General features: G+C 46.3%; 1 protein-coding gene and 1 long non-coding RNA gene across 2 annotated transcripts in view; one reads left to right on the top strand and one right to left on the bottom strand.

Moving 5' to 3' along the window:
* LOC310680771 overlaps positions 1–17466 on the bottom strand; it is a 506863-nt gene extending 489397 nt beyond the window's left edge. The window contains exon 1 of the long non-coding RNA XR_014512928.1: positions 17308–17466. This is a non-coding gene — a long non-coding RNA (uncharacterized lncRNA). The remainder of the gene's footprint in view (positions 1–17307) is intronic.
* Positions 1590–17491, top strand: part of COL9A3 (collagen type IX alpha 3 chain) — a 69784-nt gene continuing 53882 nt past the window's right edge. Inside the window, exons 1-6 of the mRNA XM_083447416.1 lie at positions 1590–1621; positions 2341–2587; positions 5501–5569; positions 13152–13187; positions 16168–16239; positions 16547–16600. Coding sequence (XP_083303542.1) covers positions 2522–2587; positions 5501–5569; positions 13152–13187; positions 16168–16239; positions 16547–16600 — 297 coding nt within the window. The 5' untranslated portion in view covers positions 1590–1621; positions 2341–2521. The remainder of the gene's footprint in view (positions 1622–2340; positions 2588–5500; positions 5570–13151; positions 13188–16167; positions 16240–16546; positions 16601–17491) is intronic.

Genomic DNA, 17491 nt, shown 5'->3' with positions numbered 1-17491 from the left:
CCTCAGAATTTTTTCAGCTTGCTGCAGCTGTGAAAAATACAAATGCCATGCTAATAATCATCTTTAGGAAAGCAAATGAAAATAAAATGCTAGTACAGTGGTACCTCGATTAGGGACGCGGGTGGCGCTGTGGGTAAAACCTCAGCGCCTAGGACTTGCCGATCGCATGGTTGGCGGTTCGAATCCCCACGGCGGGGTGCGCTCCCGTAGTTCGGTCCCAGCGCCTGCCAACCTAGCAGTTCGAAAGCACCCCTGGGTGCAAGTAGAGAAATAGGGACTGTTTACCAGCGGGAAGGTAAACGGCGTTCCGTGTGCTGCTCTGGTTCGCCAGATGCAGCTTGTCACGCTGGCTACGTAACCCGGAAGTGTCTGCGGACAGCGCTGGCTCCCAGCCTATAGAGTGAGATGAGCGCACAACCCTAGAGTCTGTCAAGACTGGCCCGTATGGGCAGGGGTACCTTTACCTTTTTACAGTGGTACCTCAGGTTACAGACGCTTCAGGTTACAGACTCCGCTAACCCAGAAATAGTGCTTCAGGTTAAGAACTTTGCTTCAGGATGGGAACAGAATGTCATGGCGGCAGCAGGAGGTCCCACTGGCTAAAGTGGTGCTTCAGGTTAAGAACAGTTTCAGGCTAAGAATGGACCTCCGGAACAAATTAAGTACTTAAACCGAGGTACCACTGTATCATAATGGCATTATGGTGCAGAAGCGTCTGAAATACTGTACAGTTTGATTGCCTCAAAAAGTGTTTCGCAATCAATCTCTTCAGGAGCAGAGCGGAAGTGTTTCCTGTAAGAATTATCGCATTAGAATATATCAACATTGTCTGACATTGGCCCAGACAGTAGTAGTTGATCTCTGGCGAATCTGGTTAATTCACACATGCAGCTCATCACTAATTGAGGGATCAATAAGTATGTCTGAACTCTTGCTGCTGGTTTGTGCAATAGCGCTGTCCTGATTATCCATGGGTACAAATTCTAATGGATAAACTTAATGTGAGAGTTAAGTTACGGAATGACCCCTGTAGCCATTCCAATCGTGGTGGGACTCTGATTCACACAGATACAGTGGTACCCCGGAAGACGAATGCCTCGGAAGACGAAAAACTTGCTAGACGAAAGGGTTTTTCGTTTTCTGAGGTGCTTCGCAAGACGGATTTTCCTAAGGGCTTGCTTCGCTAGACGAAACGGCCCTGCCTCTCGTGTCATGGCGACGGTCACTGCACGCACGCTCGCTTCCCCGCTCCTCCGGCTCCCTCCCACCTTCCGGCTGATGGTTACGCCGCTGCCCACCCCCCTCGCGCGCTCCCCTCAGAGAGCCGTTGCCACCAGCGCCTCTCTCTCCCTGGAGTCGCGCTCCTGAGCCCCGCCGCCCTCCAGCAGCCGCGTCGCACGGTGGCCACAACGCGCGGGTGAGTCTGAGGTACCGGCTGCGGCAGCTGTCCTGCTTCTCCCCGCCCCTCCCCGCCGTTGTTAGTGTTTAAATGCAGTGGTGCTTCGCAAGACGAAAAAACTCGCACAACGAAAAAACTCGCGGAACGAATTAATTTCGTCTTGCGAGGCACCACTGTACATCCTTGGGTCACCCAGCTAACACCCTGTTAATGTTTTTCCATGTAAGTGGTGTCAGAGAGATCAAGGCCTTTTTGCATTGCCAAATGGATCGTCCACAACATATATTTAACCCACTTAGAACAGTCACAGATTCCCCCGAATAATTCTGGCATTGAAGTGTGCTGAGAGTTAGGAGGCCCCTATTCCCCTCCCAGAGCCACAATTATCAGGGTGACTTAATCTACCGGTACTCTTCCCAGGGAACTCTAGGAATTACAGGAGAAATGCGAAAATTTGGAATATCATGGAAAAGTTAATTTATTTCAGTAATTCAACTTGTACGCCATAATTATCACAAATAAAGGCTTGACATATCTCGCTTTGCATGTCATGAGTCTCATCTATTCGTTTCACCTTTTAAGTTGAAATAAATGAACTTTTCCACAATATTCTAATTTTTCGAGTTTCACCTGTATAACTCAGTGAGGGGAGTACAGGTCACCTAACAACCCTCTGCACCCTTAACAAACTACACCTCCCAGAATTATTTGGGGGAAGCGGTGATTGTTTATAGTGGTATCATAGTGCTTTAAATATATGGTGTGGACGTAGCCTAAATCAGCTAACCCAAGCCAATCCTTAATGCTCTCCCCTGTGCCTGGGCCCCTTCTCCTGCTATCCTCCAGCAAGCTGGAAAAAATATATTGAGTTATGAATGGAGGTGTCCAGCTCTTCCTTTCCTCCTCCCCTTTTTCAGTGGCCCGGTCTTGTTCTCCATCAGAGTCCAGCCCCCTCTACCTCCTTGGCTGGCGTGCCTCTTCCCTTCCAGACAGGAGGCACAGGTTTCCCTGGCGGTGGAAGGGACTCGTTCAGGAGTGGAGATTCTGAAAAGCACAGGACGGAATAATAGGCAGCAGGGGGAGAAGGCTTCTGGAGCCAAGAGGAATTAATTTGTGACGGCTATGGCTGGGTTCTCAGCCCTCGGATTACTTCTTCTTTCTCAGCTTTTGGCCTCCTCCTCAGCTCAGGTAAGGATTGTTCCTTCTGCCTTTTCGAAAGGACAGAGCTTCCCAGCTGCAGTTTAGCTCCATCTTCTGGAACAATCATCCACATCTCCCAAAAAGAAAAGGACAGACCGTATCACTTTTCCGTTATGTATAGATAGGTCTGTGAGGTTTCAGCCTGGAAGCAGCAGGACTTGAATCTGGGTTGGTGTGGTACTTCTCTGAGTAGCAATTAATCTTCAATGCTCACGTTTTCGTTTGCACAGTCCAGATAGCAGAATACAAGAGCCGTCTTGCTCTTAGGAATCGGGATGTGATTCGAAGAGTCTTTAGTGATTATGAAAACTGAGTTGTTTCCAAGATCCTTAGCTATATGATTTCTGCAATGCTATTATATGGTCCGTGTCATAAACCAACTTCATTAAATTTTAGGAATTTCTAACACACTAAACACCTTTTTCCTCGCTAAAAGATATTAACACGAAGATGTCGGGGAGTTGACTTGGAGAGTAACCGTTTTGTTTAACATGAAAGCATCAAGTTTCAGACTGAACAAAAACTCCAGTGTTCTGTATTTTCAGCCTTTTTGGAGGTGTGAGTTCCCCCTCCTTTTCCCATCAGTTGATCTCCTCTGAACTAACTTTTAAGGGGGAAATAATAGCCTTATGGCAAATCCTACATCCAGCAGAGCTCCCATTCCTAAAGAGCACCCTGCAAGGAATATCAATTACTGAATTATGGGGGGATTAAAAGGGATTCTTTTCTCTAAAGTTGCCAGTGAAGTTTGTCTGCAGCAGGGTTCAGGAATCTAGAGTCATCCTGTCCCCATCCGTGAGCAAACCTTGCTGTACAAAGAAAGCTTTGTTGACCAATGCCTGGTTGCAAGTTACTCTCTGGGGCCTTTTTTTTCCACATAGAAAAGCATTTATAGCATTTCTCCCCCCCCCCCCCCAACCTTAGCACCAAACAGTGTGTGTATTCATTGAGTAGAATTTGACGCAGCTCGCGGAAATTGACTGCAGACCCCTATTTCTCCACCTTATAGACATATTATAAAGATGGCAATTTGCACGCTGTTGTAACTTTAACTGTAATTCGCCATTGGAAAGTGGTTCTGTAAAACTCAATAGGGTTAAGATGTGCAATTAATGTAACCGGGAACCGTGCTTGCTAAATCTTTTCTGCGCTATAAATTCTATGCTGCAAAGGAAGAAGGTCCTTGACCCATTAGCCACCGGGGGGGGGGGGGAGAGAAATCCTTTTGAATCTGCTGAGCTGCACATTTGTCTGAAAGTTTAGAAAGTTTAGAAATGGACAGCCAACAGGAACATACAGGTGAGAGATGGAAACCAATTGCAGGTCGGGGAATCTGTATTTCAAAGGGATAGAGTTTAGGACAGGGATACGAGCTGTTTGTAGTTGCCTTTGTTTTTAATAATGGATGATAAAACATACTGTATTTTTCGCTCTATAAGACGCACCAGACCACAAGACGCACCTAGTTTTTGGAGGAGGAAAACAAGAAAAAAAATATTCTGAATCTCAGAAGCCAGAACAGCAAGAGGGATCACTGCGTAGTGAAAGCAGCAATCCCTCTTGCTGTTCTGGCTTCTGGGATAGCTGCACGGTCTGCATTCGCTCCATAAGACGCACAGACATTTCCCCTTACCTTTTAGGAGGGAAAAGGTGAGTCTTATAGAGCAGAAAATACGGTATTTTATAATATACACCATCCTGGTGTTGGCACTTAATGATGATGCATCTTTTAAACCAATTAAATAAAATGCGGAGATTCAAGTCCCCTCACTCAGCTATGATGCCAATTGAGTTGTTCTGCATAAGTGATTGCCATAATAGTGGTGATTAGGATCACGTGGAATGACCCCGAGAACAGAAGATACAAGCAGTGCCAGATTTACGTATAAGCTAAACAAGCTATAGCTTAGGGCCCCACTCTCTTGGAGCCCCCCCCCCAAAAAAAATTGTAAAGGGGAAAAAACTGGATATACATTTCCAAAATATAAGATAAAAAACAACTACTTTGATAAAATACATATTTTGTTACGTGCAAATGGCTTTAGATACCTATTAGGTCCATAAGTTACCATATAGCATATATTCAACACAAAAAAAGCGACAATTTGTTGTTGGCAAAGGACAGCTGGATATATAAAGAGTCCCTCAGTAGCTTAGGGCCTCATCAAACCGAAATCCGGCCCTGGATACAAGTGTGATAAATTATAGTTGTGGAATGGGGTCTCATTTCTGAAAGGGTGTCACTAAATTAAGGGTCTGGAATTGAATGTGTCCTTGTTTGAAAGTTCCACGAAAGCTAACCCCAGAAACAGGGCGAGGGGGAATTTGAGCAACATGTTTTAATGAAGGCTGGAGGTTTGTCTCCCTAGCATCTGAGCTGGTTAGGTCGCCACTCAAAGAGTTCCTTAGATGCCCGTCCCAAACAGAAGGGGATTTAGAAGTCTCTGGTTGTCCAACTAGATAAACTAACAGGAAGGATTTGAAACCGGCGGGAGCAGAAATTCACGGAAGACTGGAGTAAATTTACGGACTATTTGAAAAGTATTTGTGAAGATCAGACGACGTTTGTAGGTTTGCAAGACGTTTTGTGAGGAGCATTATTGCAAAAATGGAGAAGGGGAAGGATGATTTGTTAAGAGATGTAAAGGCAATATAAAGTTAAGAAATGCATAAGAAGTGGTTAAAACGGTGGATCATCAGAGGTGCTGATGGAAGTCTAAAAAGATTGTCTAAGTGATAATTTTTGTGGTACATTTTATAATTTATATGTTAAAATCAATAAAAATTATATATATATATATATATAAAATAGAAGTCTCTGGTTGTCGATGAACTTCTTGATCTATTTCCTTACGTTTCACCTGATGCAAAGCCTCACTTTTCTCCTGCTTCCCTTCCCAGAGGCCAGGACCACGGGGCCCTCCTGGACCACGAGGACCTCCTGGAACATCTGGCAAAGATGGCATAGATGTAAGTATCTGAGCAGCCTGGGATTGGACCAAGCTTGAGGGATAAATGGGCGGAGCATCGGTGGGCCAACCTAATAGGCTGAGTAGGATTACTGATGGGTCAACCTCTAACCTCCTGTCTGGCTTGAAGACTTGCTATTTATAGTGCAGAATGTGCCTCTTTCATCTCTCCTCCCTGAGAGAGACTTAAGCAATCTTTCCTCCAACCACAGAACATCTAGTTCGTCAAGAACATGGGCGAAAAATGACCACATATTCTTGAACATTTTTCTGCTTCTTGCTGGGCAAAATGAAGCACCGAGATCACAGAATTGTAGAATTGGAAGGGACCACGAGGGTCATCCAGTCCAACCCCTTACAAATGCATAAATCTTTTGCCCAACATGGGGCTTGAACCCATACCCTGATAAATAATCCTTCATAGAATTAAACCTGAATATTACTTGCTAGGTTGAATTTTTGAGTGTGTGCCTTGTTTCAATAAACAGGCGGTGTCATATAACCTCTGCACAAGTTTATAATCACAGAATCACGACAGCTGGCCGTATCAGCATGAGCACTCAGTAATTCTCCCTGTCTTTCGTCCAGTTTAAACTGTTGTTCCTAAGCTTTAGAATTTATTGGTATTTGTTCTTGTTTTTGGTGTACTGTGCTTTTCAGATCCTATTCATGCCAGAAAATGCATACACATTTTAAGCAAAGTGTGCTGTTTCGGAAGGAAGAGAAATAGAGAAGATGTATCCCACAGCTCAGAAGGGACACGGGTTTTCAAATCCAAGACCAGATATGGACAGGAATAAACAGTCTTCGGGATGCGGGTGGTGCTGTGGGTTAAACCACAGAGCCCAGGACTTGCCGATCAGAAGGTCGGCAGTTCGAATCCCCACGATGGGGTGAGCTCCCGTTGCTCGGTCCCAGCTCCTGCCAACCTAGCAGTTTGAAAGCACATCAAAGTGCAAGTAGATAAATAGGTACCACTCTGGCGGAGAGGTAAATGGTTTTCCGTGCGCTGCTCTGGTTCGTCATGCTGGCCACATGACCTGGAAGCTGTACGCCGGCTCCCTCGGCCAATAAAGCGAGATGAGCGCCACAACCCCAGAGTCGGCCACGACTGGACCTAACGGTCAGGGGTCCCTTTACCTTTATCCCACAGCTCAGATCCCACCGGACTGGGAACATGGGGGAGCCACCCGTGGCATTGCATTTCTTCCAGCACATGATTCCAAATTTCATTATTTTATTGTTTAAAATTATTGAATTTACCTACTCTCCTTCATCTGAGGATGGTGGGCAGGGCCCCAGATTCTTTTATATCTGCACAGATCATCCAGCTGCCAGCTGGGGGCGCTAGAAGCAATGCAAAAGGTCTTCCTTCTGGGTCACAAGTTAGGAAAACAACAATCAGGATCGAGAGCAGGGCTAATTTCTACCAACGGATGCATAAGTAAAAATAGTTTTTGGAGAACCCAGCATGCACCACCACAAGCAGCTTCTCGTTTCGCTGTGGCCTTGGGAGCATAAATGCTTTGGGCTGGGTCGGCATTACCGGGATCTAGTAAATGCTCCCACCGGAGGAAGAAAAGGGAAGGGTCTCCAGCTCAGCGGCAGATCATCTGCCTGCCCACAGAAGGTCCCGGCTTCAGTCCTTGCCATTTCAAAGTAGGGCTGGGAGAGAACTCTGCTAGAAACCCTGGAGAAGCTGCTGCTGCCAGCCAGTGTTGGCCATACTGAACTGGGTAGACCTAAGGCATAAGGCAGAAAAGCTGTATTCCCTTTGCAGGAAAAGGAGAAGGGCATTTTGCAGCCATTGCCTCTGCAGCCCCTGTTTCATATAAAGGTAAAGGACCCCTGATAGTTAAGTCCAGTCGTGGACGACTCTGGAGTTGCGGTGCTCATCTCGCTTTACTGGCTGAGGGAGCCAACGTTTGTCCGCAGACACTTTTTCAGGGTCATGTGGCCAGCATGACTAAGCCGCTTCTGGCGAAACCAGAGCAGCGCATGGAAAAGCCATTTACCTTCCTGCCAGAGGGGTACCTATTTATCTACTTGCACTGGCGTGCTTTCAAACTGCTAGGTTGGCAGAAGCTGGTCAGAGCAAAGGGAGCTCACCCCGTCGCGGGGATTCGAACCGCCAACCTTCTGATCAGCAAGCCCTAGACTCAGTGGTTTAGACCACAGCACCACCCGCACCCCTCCCTGTTTCATAGAATCATATAATTGTAGAGCATAGCTGTCAACTGTTCCCTTTTTTTAAGGGAAATTCCCTTATTCCTAATAGGATTCCTTACAAAAAAGGAAAAAGTTGACAGCTATGCTGTAGAGTTGGAAGGGGCCATTTAGCCCAATGCCCTGAAAGGCAGGAAATTCTTGCCCGACACTGTTCCATAGAGTCTCTCACCCTCCTGAGCAGATTTTCAGATGCAGTGGGCTTCAGACGGAAGGAGGAAACTGCCTTCCACTTCCGCCAGCAAAAGTGTCCTCTGAGCATTGTTTTGCTCACGTGAGCTGTGAACTAGGGGGCTGGACTACATCACCCTCAGGGGTCCCTTCCAACTCTACAAATCTATGATTCTAGGAAAGTTTTGTACAATAAACCCTTCCCATCCCCACCTCCAAAAAAACACACACTGATATTCTTGTCATGATCTAACAAGGTAATTGCTTAGCTTAGCTCCTAAGAATAGAACAGCTGTCAAATGGGAATTGATTTAACTGACATTAAAAACTATAGTGTGTGTGTGTGTGGGGGGGGGGGGGGGGTTAGTCCATTTTTTAAATGTATTTGACTTTTATGTGATCATATGATACAGATTTCATAGAAATAAACAAGCTTGTGAAAAGGGATTTTTGCTGAGCACCCTTAAATATAATTATTAGCAGCTGATTGATTAATTCTGACTCCCCCCCCCCCTCAAAAAATGTTTTTCTTCTTCTCTGTTCTATGGAGGATCAGGAAGGGGGATTCAGAGGACTGGGAACCACAGGGTAGCCACTTTTAAAAGGTGTTAAATGTCAGCATGTGGCGAGTTGGTTGGTGCTTAAGCCTCAGGCCAAGTCGCTGAACCTAACACACCCCTCTGCCAGAGCTCAGCACCTGCAGACAGTCCTGGGTTCAATCCCCAAGCAGGGCTGGGAGTTTCTCTGGCTTGAAACCCTGCAGAGCTGCTACCAGTCTGTGTAGACAGTACTAAGCCAGATTGCCCAAACGCCCGACGCAGTGCGAGACAGCTTCTTCCTATGTTCCTCTGCTACCGAGGCTTTTCCCATGGGAAAGGGCTAGCTAACTCCAGGCTTAATTGCACGATCAGAAGTCAGCAGCTGACCACCAACGTCACATGCAAAAGATTCCTGTGTTGCAGGGGGTTGGACTAGATGACCCTCAGAGATCCCTTCTGACTCTGTGATTATTTGCTGAAGGCAAAATGCTGAATCCAGTTCAGGGTGAGGGCATTTGACATGATGTGCAGACCTTGCTTTGCCCAAAATTGACATTAGGGCGAAACCTATTTATTAGGCGGATGTGTCACAAAACAGCATGCAAGCTTTTCAGCTCAACAGAATTCTTCATGGGGGCAAGCAAAGCAAGGAGGGAAACTTGCCAATGAGAGGAATATATTATTGGCAAAACCTATTTGGTATTTCGCAACTTTCTGACTAGTTGCAGGACCTTGGCCAGACCTAGCAGAGTAAACGCAGAATCCACGGAAGCAATTGGCAACTTGGCTGCAGACAGGATAGACGAAGCAGGAACCAGGAACTTGTAGTTAGGTGTTTATTATATACAGTGGACTATTTACAGGAACAGAACACGGATCTTTTGCTAGCTCTCTCTGATACAACTCACAACTCCTACACTGACACAGAACTCTGAACTCTGAACTCCTGAACTAACACATTTCAGTTAGTAGGCCATTAATTTTCACTCCCTTGAGAGAGCTTGACCAATCAGGGAGCAGTCTCCATGTCTCTGTTATCACCAGGCAGACTTACTCCTTCAGATTGCCTTCTGGCTGTCTGCCAAACCTTAATTGACTCTGTGTGAGTAGCTGCACGCGCACAGTTTCCCAACTTATATTCTCTGAACGAACATTCCCAGCCATTAGTGAGTAAAGCTACCTGGTGTGGATCTTATTTTAACCTAAAATTAATCTCCAGCTTTATTAATATGGACACAGCTTAGTTTCCCCCCTTTCCTGTTTTCCACCTACCAAGGAACCTGTGTTAGGCCAAAGGGTCAAGGCAGACCTGGGCTATTAGGTGGATTTTTATATTTTCAAAAATGAGGGAGCTGATCATTTGCACGCTCCTCCTTGCTGGCGGTCCCAGGTGCAACCTGCAACCTGCACAGCACCTTGCAGAGTAGCCTCATTTCGATGTGTACTCCTCCATTGCCCCCCGAGACAGAAGGATGCTAGCCGAGCAACCAACCTGCACACACACACACACACACACACACACCCGGACTCTCTTTGCTTTATGATATGGTAGCAGTCAAGGAAGAACAGGTTCAAGAACGCTGCCACCTAAGGGTGAGAAGTCAGATGACCACACACATTGATGATCTTGCCAACCTCTGAGATCCAGGAAGATCTTTTTTTAAAAAAAACAAAAAATTATAAATTTTATTAGTATTTTCCACACAACAACAACACAAAAAATTTCGAAAAATAACAATACACAAAACACAAAAACTGACATTCAAAAAAACAAAAAAATCCATATCTTACAAGTTAATAATATAAACACTAAAAATAAAAACAAACATTGACTTCCATCAATCCCACAGCACCTCCTTTACCTCTCATTGTGTCTTCCTGTTTTCCTTATCATCTCTATCCTAGCATCCAGATATAAATCCCTCTTTCTTATCCTTTCACTTCACAAGGTTATTCCAGACTCAGCCAGATTTCTGTCCTTGAACCTTGGCTTTTAAGGTATTCATTTAGACACTCCCATTCCTTTTTCACTTTTTGTCTTATTATATCTGTCAATTTGGCTAATTCTAAATATTCTGAAAGCTTACATAACCACTCTCCCCTAGTGGGTAACTGATTTCCTTTCCAATACTTAGCCACCAGGATTCTTGCTGCAGGTATAGGAAAAATTTAGTTTTGTCTTTTGGAATATCATCATTTAAAATTCCTAGAAGGAGGTTGAAGAATCTCTTCCACTGGAGATTTTTCAGATGGCCATCTGTCATGGATGCTTTGGTTCCTGCATTTCATGGGGTTGGACCGGATGACACTTGGGGTCCCAACTCTCCAATTCTGTGACCCAACACCTACCCCAACCGCAGTTCCAGCAGTCTATTTTAGTGATCTAGGCATCCATCAGGCAAGAAGTTTGATTAGATGAATTCAGCAGGTCCCCTGCAGTTGGAGAACTCCATACTCTTCTAGACATAGGATCAGACCAAAGGCATCAGGTGTGGGTACCCCTTGGTCCTCCAGGTATTTGCTGAACTACAACTCCCATCATCCCTGGCTATTAACCATGCTTGCTGGGGCTTCTGGGAGTTGTAGTTCAGTAGCATTTGGAGGGCCAGAGGTTCACCGCACCTGGCCTGCCTTGTCCTTCCTCCCATAGTGGGCAGGCTGGTTCATTTTTCTTACATTTATATTCTGCTCTCTCGTGGAATGCAAGGGGAACGATAGGGTTCCCAGGAGGTATCCCATCCAGATGATGATGATAATTATAATTAATTTATTATATATATCCTGCCCACCTGGCTGGGTTTCCCCCAGCCACACTGGGCAGCTCCCAATGGAATATTAAAAACATGATAAAACATCAAACATTAAAAACTTCCCTGAACAGTGCTGCCTTCAGATGTCTTCTAAAAGTAAGATAGTTGTTTATTTCCTTGACATCTGATGGGAGGGCGTTCCACAGGGTGGGCGCCACTACCGAGAAGGCCCTATACCTGGTTTCCTGTAACCTCACATCTCGCAGGGAGGGAACCACCAGAAGGCCCTCAGTGCTGGATCTCAATGTCCGGGCAGAACGATGGGGGTGGAGACGCTCCTTCAGGTATACAGGACTGAGGCCGTTTAGGGCTTTAAAGGTCAGCACCAACACTTTGAATTGTGCTCTGAACAGACCCGGCTTAGCTTCAGCATGATGGTGCTCTGGTTTGCCAGAAGCGGCTTAGTCATGCTAGTCACATGACCCAGAAGCTGTACGCCGGCTCCCTCGGGCAATAAAGCAAGATGAGCGCCGCAACCCCAGAGTCAGCCACGACTGGACCTAATGGTCAGGGGTCCCTTTACCTTAAACAGTCTGCACTTAAAATGGTTGCTGAAAAAGGAAAGTCTTCAATAGACACCAGAAAGACAGTAGAGATGGCACCTGCCTAATGTGTAACAGAAGGCACTTCTAAATTATGGATGGCACCCACTAAAGGCCCAATTCCTACATTCTATGGAATGGACATCCTGATGAGTTGTTATCTGCAGGAGGTCGTCTCCCCAGCACAGCACAGTAATCTGTTGGATGTATGAGACCATATCAATGCATGGGATGGAAAAAAACCCCACAGAAATTATTCCATGTTTCTTTTGGTTTTTTGGATGGGGGGGGGGCAAAGATTGTAGCTTATTGGTAGGACGACATGCTTTGTGTGCAGAAGATCCCAGGTTGAATCCCCGACATCTTGGGAACGTCCCCTGCCCCAAATCCTGGAGAGCTGCTGCCAGTCCGTGTAGTCAGCACTGGCCTAGATGGAGCAATGGCCTGACTCTGGGCTCACCTGCTTGCCCCATGCCTAGGAAGCACGAGTCTAAGCGGTTTTGCCTTTGCCCTGCCACTTCCCCCTGGAAAACCTGCTCTTCAGTGCAGGCTTTAGAGACTGTGAAGCTCAAGGTCGCGGGTTCGAGCCCCACAGTGGGCGAAAGATTCCTGCATCTCAGGGGGTCAGACTAGACGGTCCTCATGGTCCCTTCCAACTATACAATTCTATGCAGGAATATGCAGCTGTCCCATACGGGGATCAAACCTGCAACCTTGGTGTATCATTGTTTTCCTTGGCAATCAAAGCAAATGATGCTTTTGCTAAAGGTAAAGGGACCCCTGACCATTAGGTCCAGTCGTGACTAACTCTGGGGTTGCGGCTCTCATCTCGCTTTATTGGCCGAGGGAGCCGGCGTACAGCTTCCGGGTCATGTGGCCAGCATGACTAAGCTGCTTCTGGCGAACCAGAGCAGCGCACGGAATTTACCTTCCCACTGGAGCTGTACCTATTTATCTACTTGCACTTTGATGTGCTTTCGAACTGCTAGGTTGGCAGGAGCAGGGACTGAGCAATGGGAGCTCACCCCGGTGCGGGGATTCGAACCACTGACCTTCTGATCGGCAAGTCCTAGGCTCTATGGTTTAACCCACAGCACCACCCATGTCCCAAAACGATGCTTTAGGGGTTCCTAAATCTTAGTGGACAGTGAAGTTCTAGCAAGTACTCAAGCATCCGGACTTACAGGACTTCATGTGCTTTTAGTGGGGCTGGGGAAAGATTGGGTGTAAATATGGCAGCTGACGGTGGAGATAGGAACCTAACTCTTAATTCTGCTTTCTTTTAAAATATTTAGGGAGAGCCTGGTCCTCCTGGTTTGCCTGGTCCACCAGTAAGTATTTGCTCATTTAACATTACATAATGTTGTCCTTGGGGGAGTCCAACAAGCGCCATCGCTCAGTGGTAGATCAGAGACTTTGCATACAGATGCTCTATGTGGGTGGCTGGGATTAAGAGCTACTTTGGATAGAGGTAAGATTCTGCAAGTGTGCTCTGTTACTGTATTTTTAGATACCCCGCTGCCCATTTTCTCCTCCCTTGTTTATTTATTTAATTATTTGCTGCAGTGAGAATCTCCATTTTATGAGAAGCTGTCTTCTGTTGTGCATTTTTCCTTATTGTGATTTTATTTCTGTAACTGTATATTGCATAGATATCGCATTATGCATTGTGCTTTGTGTTCTCTGTTGTAAACTGCCCCGTGGTCTTTTGACAAAGGCTGGTATGCAAATTTTTAATAATAATAGTAATAACAATGGATAATAAAAAAGTTAATAATGGTAATGAGGTTGATTAGGAAGGTTCCGGGTTCAAGTCCCCAGCATCTCCAGGTAGGGTTGAGAGAGACCCTGAAACTCTGGAGTGTTGCTACCAGTCAGTGTTGACATTACAGAGATAGATGGACCCAAGGAATGATCAGAAGCATCTGTGGTACAAGAAAGAGACCAGAATCAGGGGCAAAGGGTATAGGAGGAGTAGAGACAGCAAAGGACCAAGGAACACACTTGTCTGGGAAATAAAAGCAGCTTTTGGTAACTCTTATTTCTGAAAGAAGGACAGGTAGGGATGAAATACTTGAGAGCCTCTGTGCTGAGGAGGGCTGCAGTGAGGAGGAATGGTGGAACCTCCCCCTCCCTCTGATCCTGAATCTTCCCAGGAGCAGGAGGGCAGCATAGATTTGGAACAGTGGTTTGTAGAGGGATATAGTTCAGAAGGCAGTAGTTGGGAAATACTGGCTGGGGAACAGCTAGGAGAAGAAACAATGGGAGAGGGAGAGAGTTAACAGATTCACAGTCTCTGGACAGCATTCCTCCACTCAGCCCAAGGTCAAAAAAAGCTGAGAAAGTGGCAGAACAGAAAACACAGGGTATAAACTCAGAGTACTAGATGTTGGAGTGACGTAGATTAATAGGGACAGAAGGGGGGTGAAATCCTTAATTGGGAGCACCGCCATTCTAGGAGATGGTTTCTTTGTTCTCTTGCTGTGATTATTAAAGTTTCTAACTGGTAGGAAGACGCCTTTTCCTTTTTTCTGCTTATCTACTTCCGGGGGGGGGGGGTGTGGAAACAGATTCCCTGAAGCCTGATATCCTAGCAGTGCTTGATTTATATCACAGAACTTTTTTTAAGAATATGATCATGGGACTTACAGGAAGCATAGAACAATGCAGCTGCATAAGAACACGGATCGTTCCCAAAGTATAATATTGTGTCAGGGACTGGCAGGGCATTGTGGAGGGTGCAGCAGTAGAAGGGAGCCTGGAGTCTGACTCGCGAGAGGAGGGCAGTGGTTTGTGGGGGACCTGTACCACCCAGGAGCCAAGACTCGGAGGCAGGGGCAGCTTCAGAGCTGGAGGGTGGAGCACAGGAGGAAGAAGACGCAGGTCAGACAAGTGAAGGGCTGGATGCTTCCCCACATTTTCCTACACCACTGTTTCCCAGAACCAGGAGGGGACTGAAAAGGGATGAGCAGAGGAAGTTTCCACAAAGGCGCAGTCTCCGGCTGCAGCAAGTTGTCCTCTGTTGCTGCCACTGCTCCACAAAGCATGGACCTGGGCACAGCTGCCTAGCCGCTGGATTGGTGCACATTGATACCCAGAGCTGTTCCTTTTAAAAAGTCCCATATGCTCAGAGACTTTGTGTCTGTTCATTGGGGGAGATAGTAAGCCCAGAGTGCTTGTTCTGTTATGAAGAGGCACGTACAGTGGTACCTCAGGTTACATACGTTTCAGGTTACATATGCTTCAGGTTACAGACTCCACTAACCGAGAAATAGTGCTTCAGGTTAAGAACTTTGCTTCAGGATGAGAACAGAAATTGTGCTCTGGCGGTGCGGCAGGAGCAGGAGGCCCCATTAGCTAAAGTGGTGCTTCAGGTTAAGAACAGTTTCAGGTTAAGAATGGACCTCCAGAACGAATTAAGTACCACTGAGGTACCACTGTAGTGAGACCATTGATCCCCTGCTGGTGAGGCTCACTGACCTCCCGGAAAGCAAAAATTTGATGTTTTCCTGTTAGGCAAAGGTCATAAGACGACCCGGATGGTCGCCAGATTCTGTGTACAGATCTGTAGGCGCAGACCATCCCCCAACCCAAACTAGTTCATTAAGAAAATCCCCAAACTCGGTTCCATGGGTGACTCTGGGTCATCTCTCTGCGGTAGCTTATCTTAAAGTTTTAAGTGTCTATACGCTTATCGCATTTATAAATTTTTAAATTATTGTTGTACATTGTTTTAAATGTTTGTTTTCCTTCTGGGATTGTACCCCCAAGTGTGTTTTATAAGCTGGTCTCCGAGTGTAATAAATTATCTACTCAGAGCTGTAGAAGCGACTGTGTTATCTTTGGCAACGAATACTTAGCTATCTGTAGTGCACATTCCTTTGGCCGGGAAGTGCCCTTGGCATATTGATTGCCCTTGGGTCTTCCTGCCATGCTTGCCACCACCTCCAGCCACGTGGCACACCACACCCTTTGAGAACCACTGCTGTAGCTTGTGGGGCTGCAGAGAAATATCTGGGGAGCACAAAGCCATTTCTCTTTTTCCACATCCCACAGCAGAGAAGTGCTCAGAGCCTTGAGAAATACTTCGCAACTCATTAGGCAGGCTGCAGGGATAGAATTCCGCTGAGGGGAGCCTTCCTGCTGGCGTGAGTCAAGCATGGATTCCAATTCCGAGACTTGAAAGAAATTCCGCGCTTATATATGCTGCGGAGTCCACGCTTTGAGAAAGTGTCAATGCTGAAGCCATGCTATCCTGTTATATCTCTGTGGTTGTTATATTAACAGTGCCTGCCTCTTAATCTGGTTTAGGGGCCGAAAGGAGCACCAGGGAAGCCTGGGAAAGCAGGGAATGCCGGCTTGCCTGGCCTTCCGGGAGTAGATGTAAGTACTGAATATTCCTTCCTGCGCCCTCCTCATTAGTGAGAGCGATTCCCAGCATGCTTTGCTCACACCCCAGCGCTCAAATTATGGGGGGAAATCTCTCTCTGTGTGTTCTTCAATATAGTCATTCTCTTTTCTTTTTTAGAAAAGAACCCCACTCTGTTCTCTTGGCTATAATTTTTAAAGACTGGTTTTAATATTGAATTTTGTCAGTTGTCTTATCCTGCCTCTGGACCTCGTGGTGAAGGATGGGTAAGAAATCTCATAAATGAAAACGTTAATATTTTCTCTGCTGTTTCTTTGTCAGGGTTTAACGGGATCCGATGGCCCACCTGGACCAGTAGGGCCACCAGGGGACAGAGTAAGTACCAGAACTTTTAAAAACTTGAAGGACCATTGGGGCAAAGCAAGCTCATTGACCAAAGTGCAATGGCAATATTAATCTGCATGCCAGGGATGGAAAACCTGAGGTCATCTAGGTGTTGCTGGGTTCTCCTTCAGAAAAGGTGAAATTGGCAATTAACTGTTCCACCCAATTCTGCCTCTGGCCCCGCCCACTTCTGCCATGTGGCTCTCAGATGGTTTGCCCAGAAGTGAATGTGGCCCTCAAGCTAAAAATGGTCCCACTGCCCCTGTGATAGTTGATCTCGAATGGGGATGAGGAACGTGCAGCCCTCTAGATGTTGTTCTTCTGCAAGTCCCAACATCCCTGACCATTGGTTGTGCTGGCTGGGGTTGATGGGAGACTAGAATCGTAGAGTTGGAAGAGACCCTGAGATTCGTCTAGTCCAGTGTTTCCCGACCTCAAGTCTCCAGCTGTTGTTGGACTACAACTCCCATCATCCGTAGCCAGCAAGACCAGTGGTCAGGGATGATAGGAACTGTAGTCCGAAACCAGCTGGAGATCCAAGTTTGAGAAACCCTGATCTAGTCCAACCCCCTGCAATGCAGGAATCTCAGCTAAAGCATCCGTGACAGATGGCCATCCAACCTCTGCTTAAAAACTTCTAAGGAAGGAAAGTCCACCATCTCCCAAGGGAGACAGTTCCATGGTTGAACAGCTCTTACAGTCAGAAAGTTCTTCCTGATGTTTAGTCGGAATCTCCTTTCTTGCATCTTGAAGCCATTGGTTTGAGTCCTACCCTCCAAAGCAGGAGAAGACAAGGTTGCTCCATCCTCCATGTGACAGTGCTTTAGATATTTGAAGATGGCTATCATCTCTCCTCTTAGTCTCCTTTTACCCAGGCTAAAC

This window comes from Podarcis tiliguerta, assembly GCF_965153285.1.
Source record: "Podarcis tiliguerta genome assembly, chromosome: 6".
Taxonomy (NCBI): Eukaryota; Metazoa; Chordata; class Lepidosauria; order Squamata; family Lacertidae; genus Podarcis; species Podarcis tiliguerta.
Note: the sequence above shows the minus strand (reverse complement) of the source record. Positions and strands in the feature narration are given on the sequence as shown.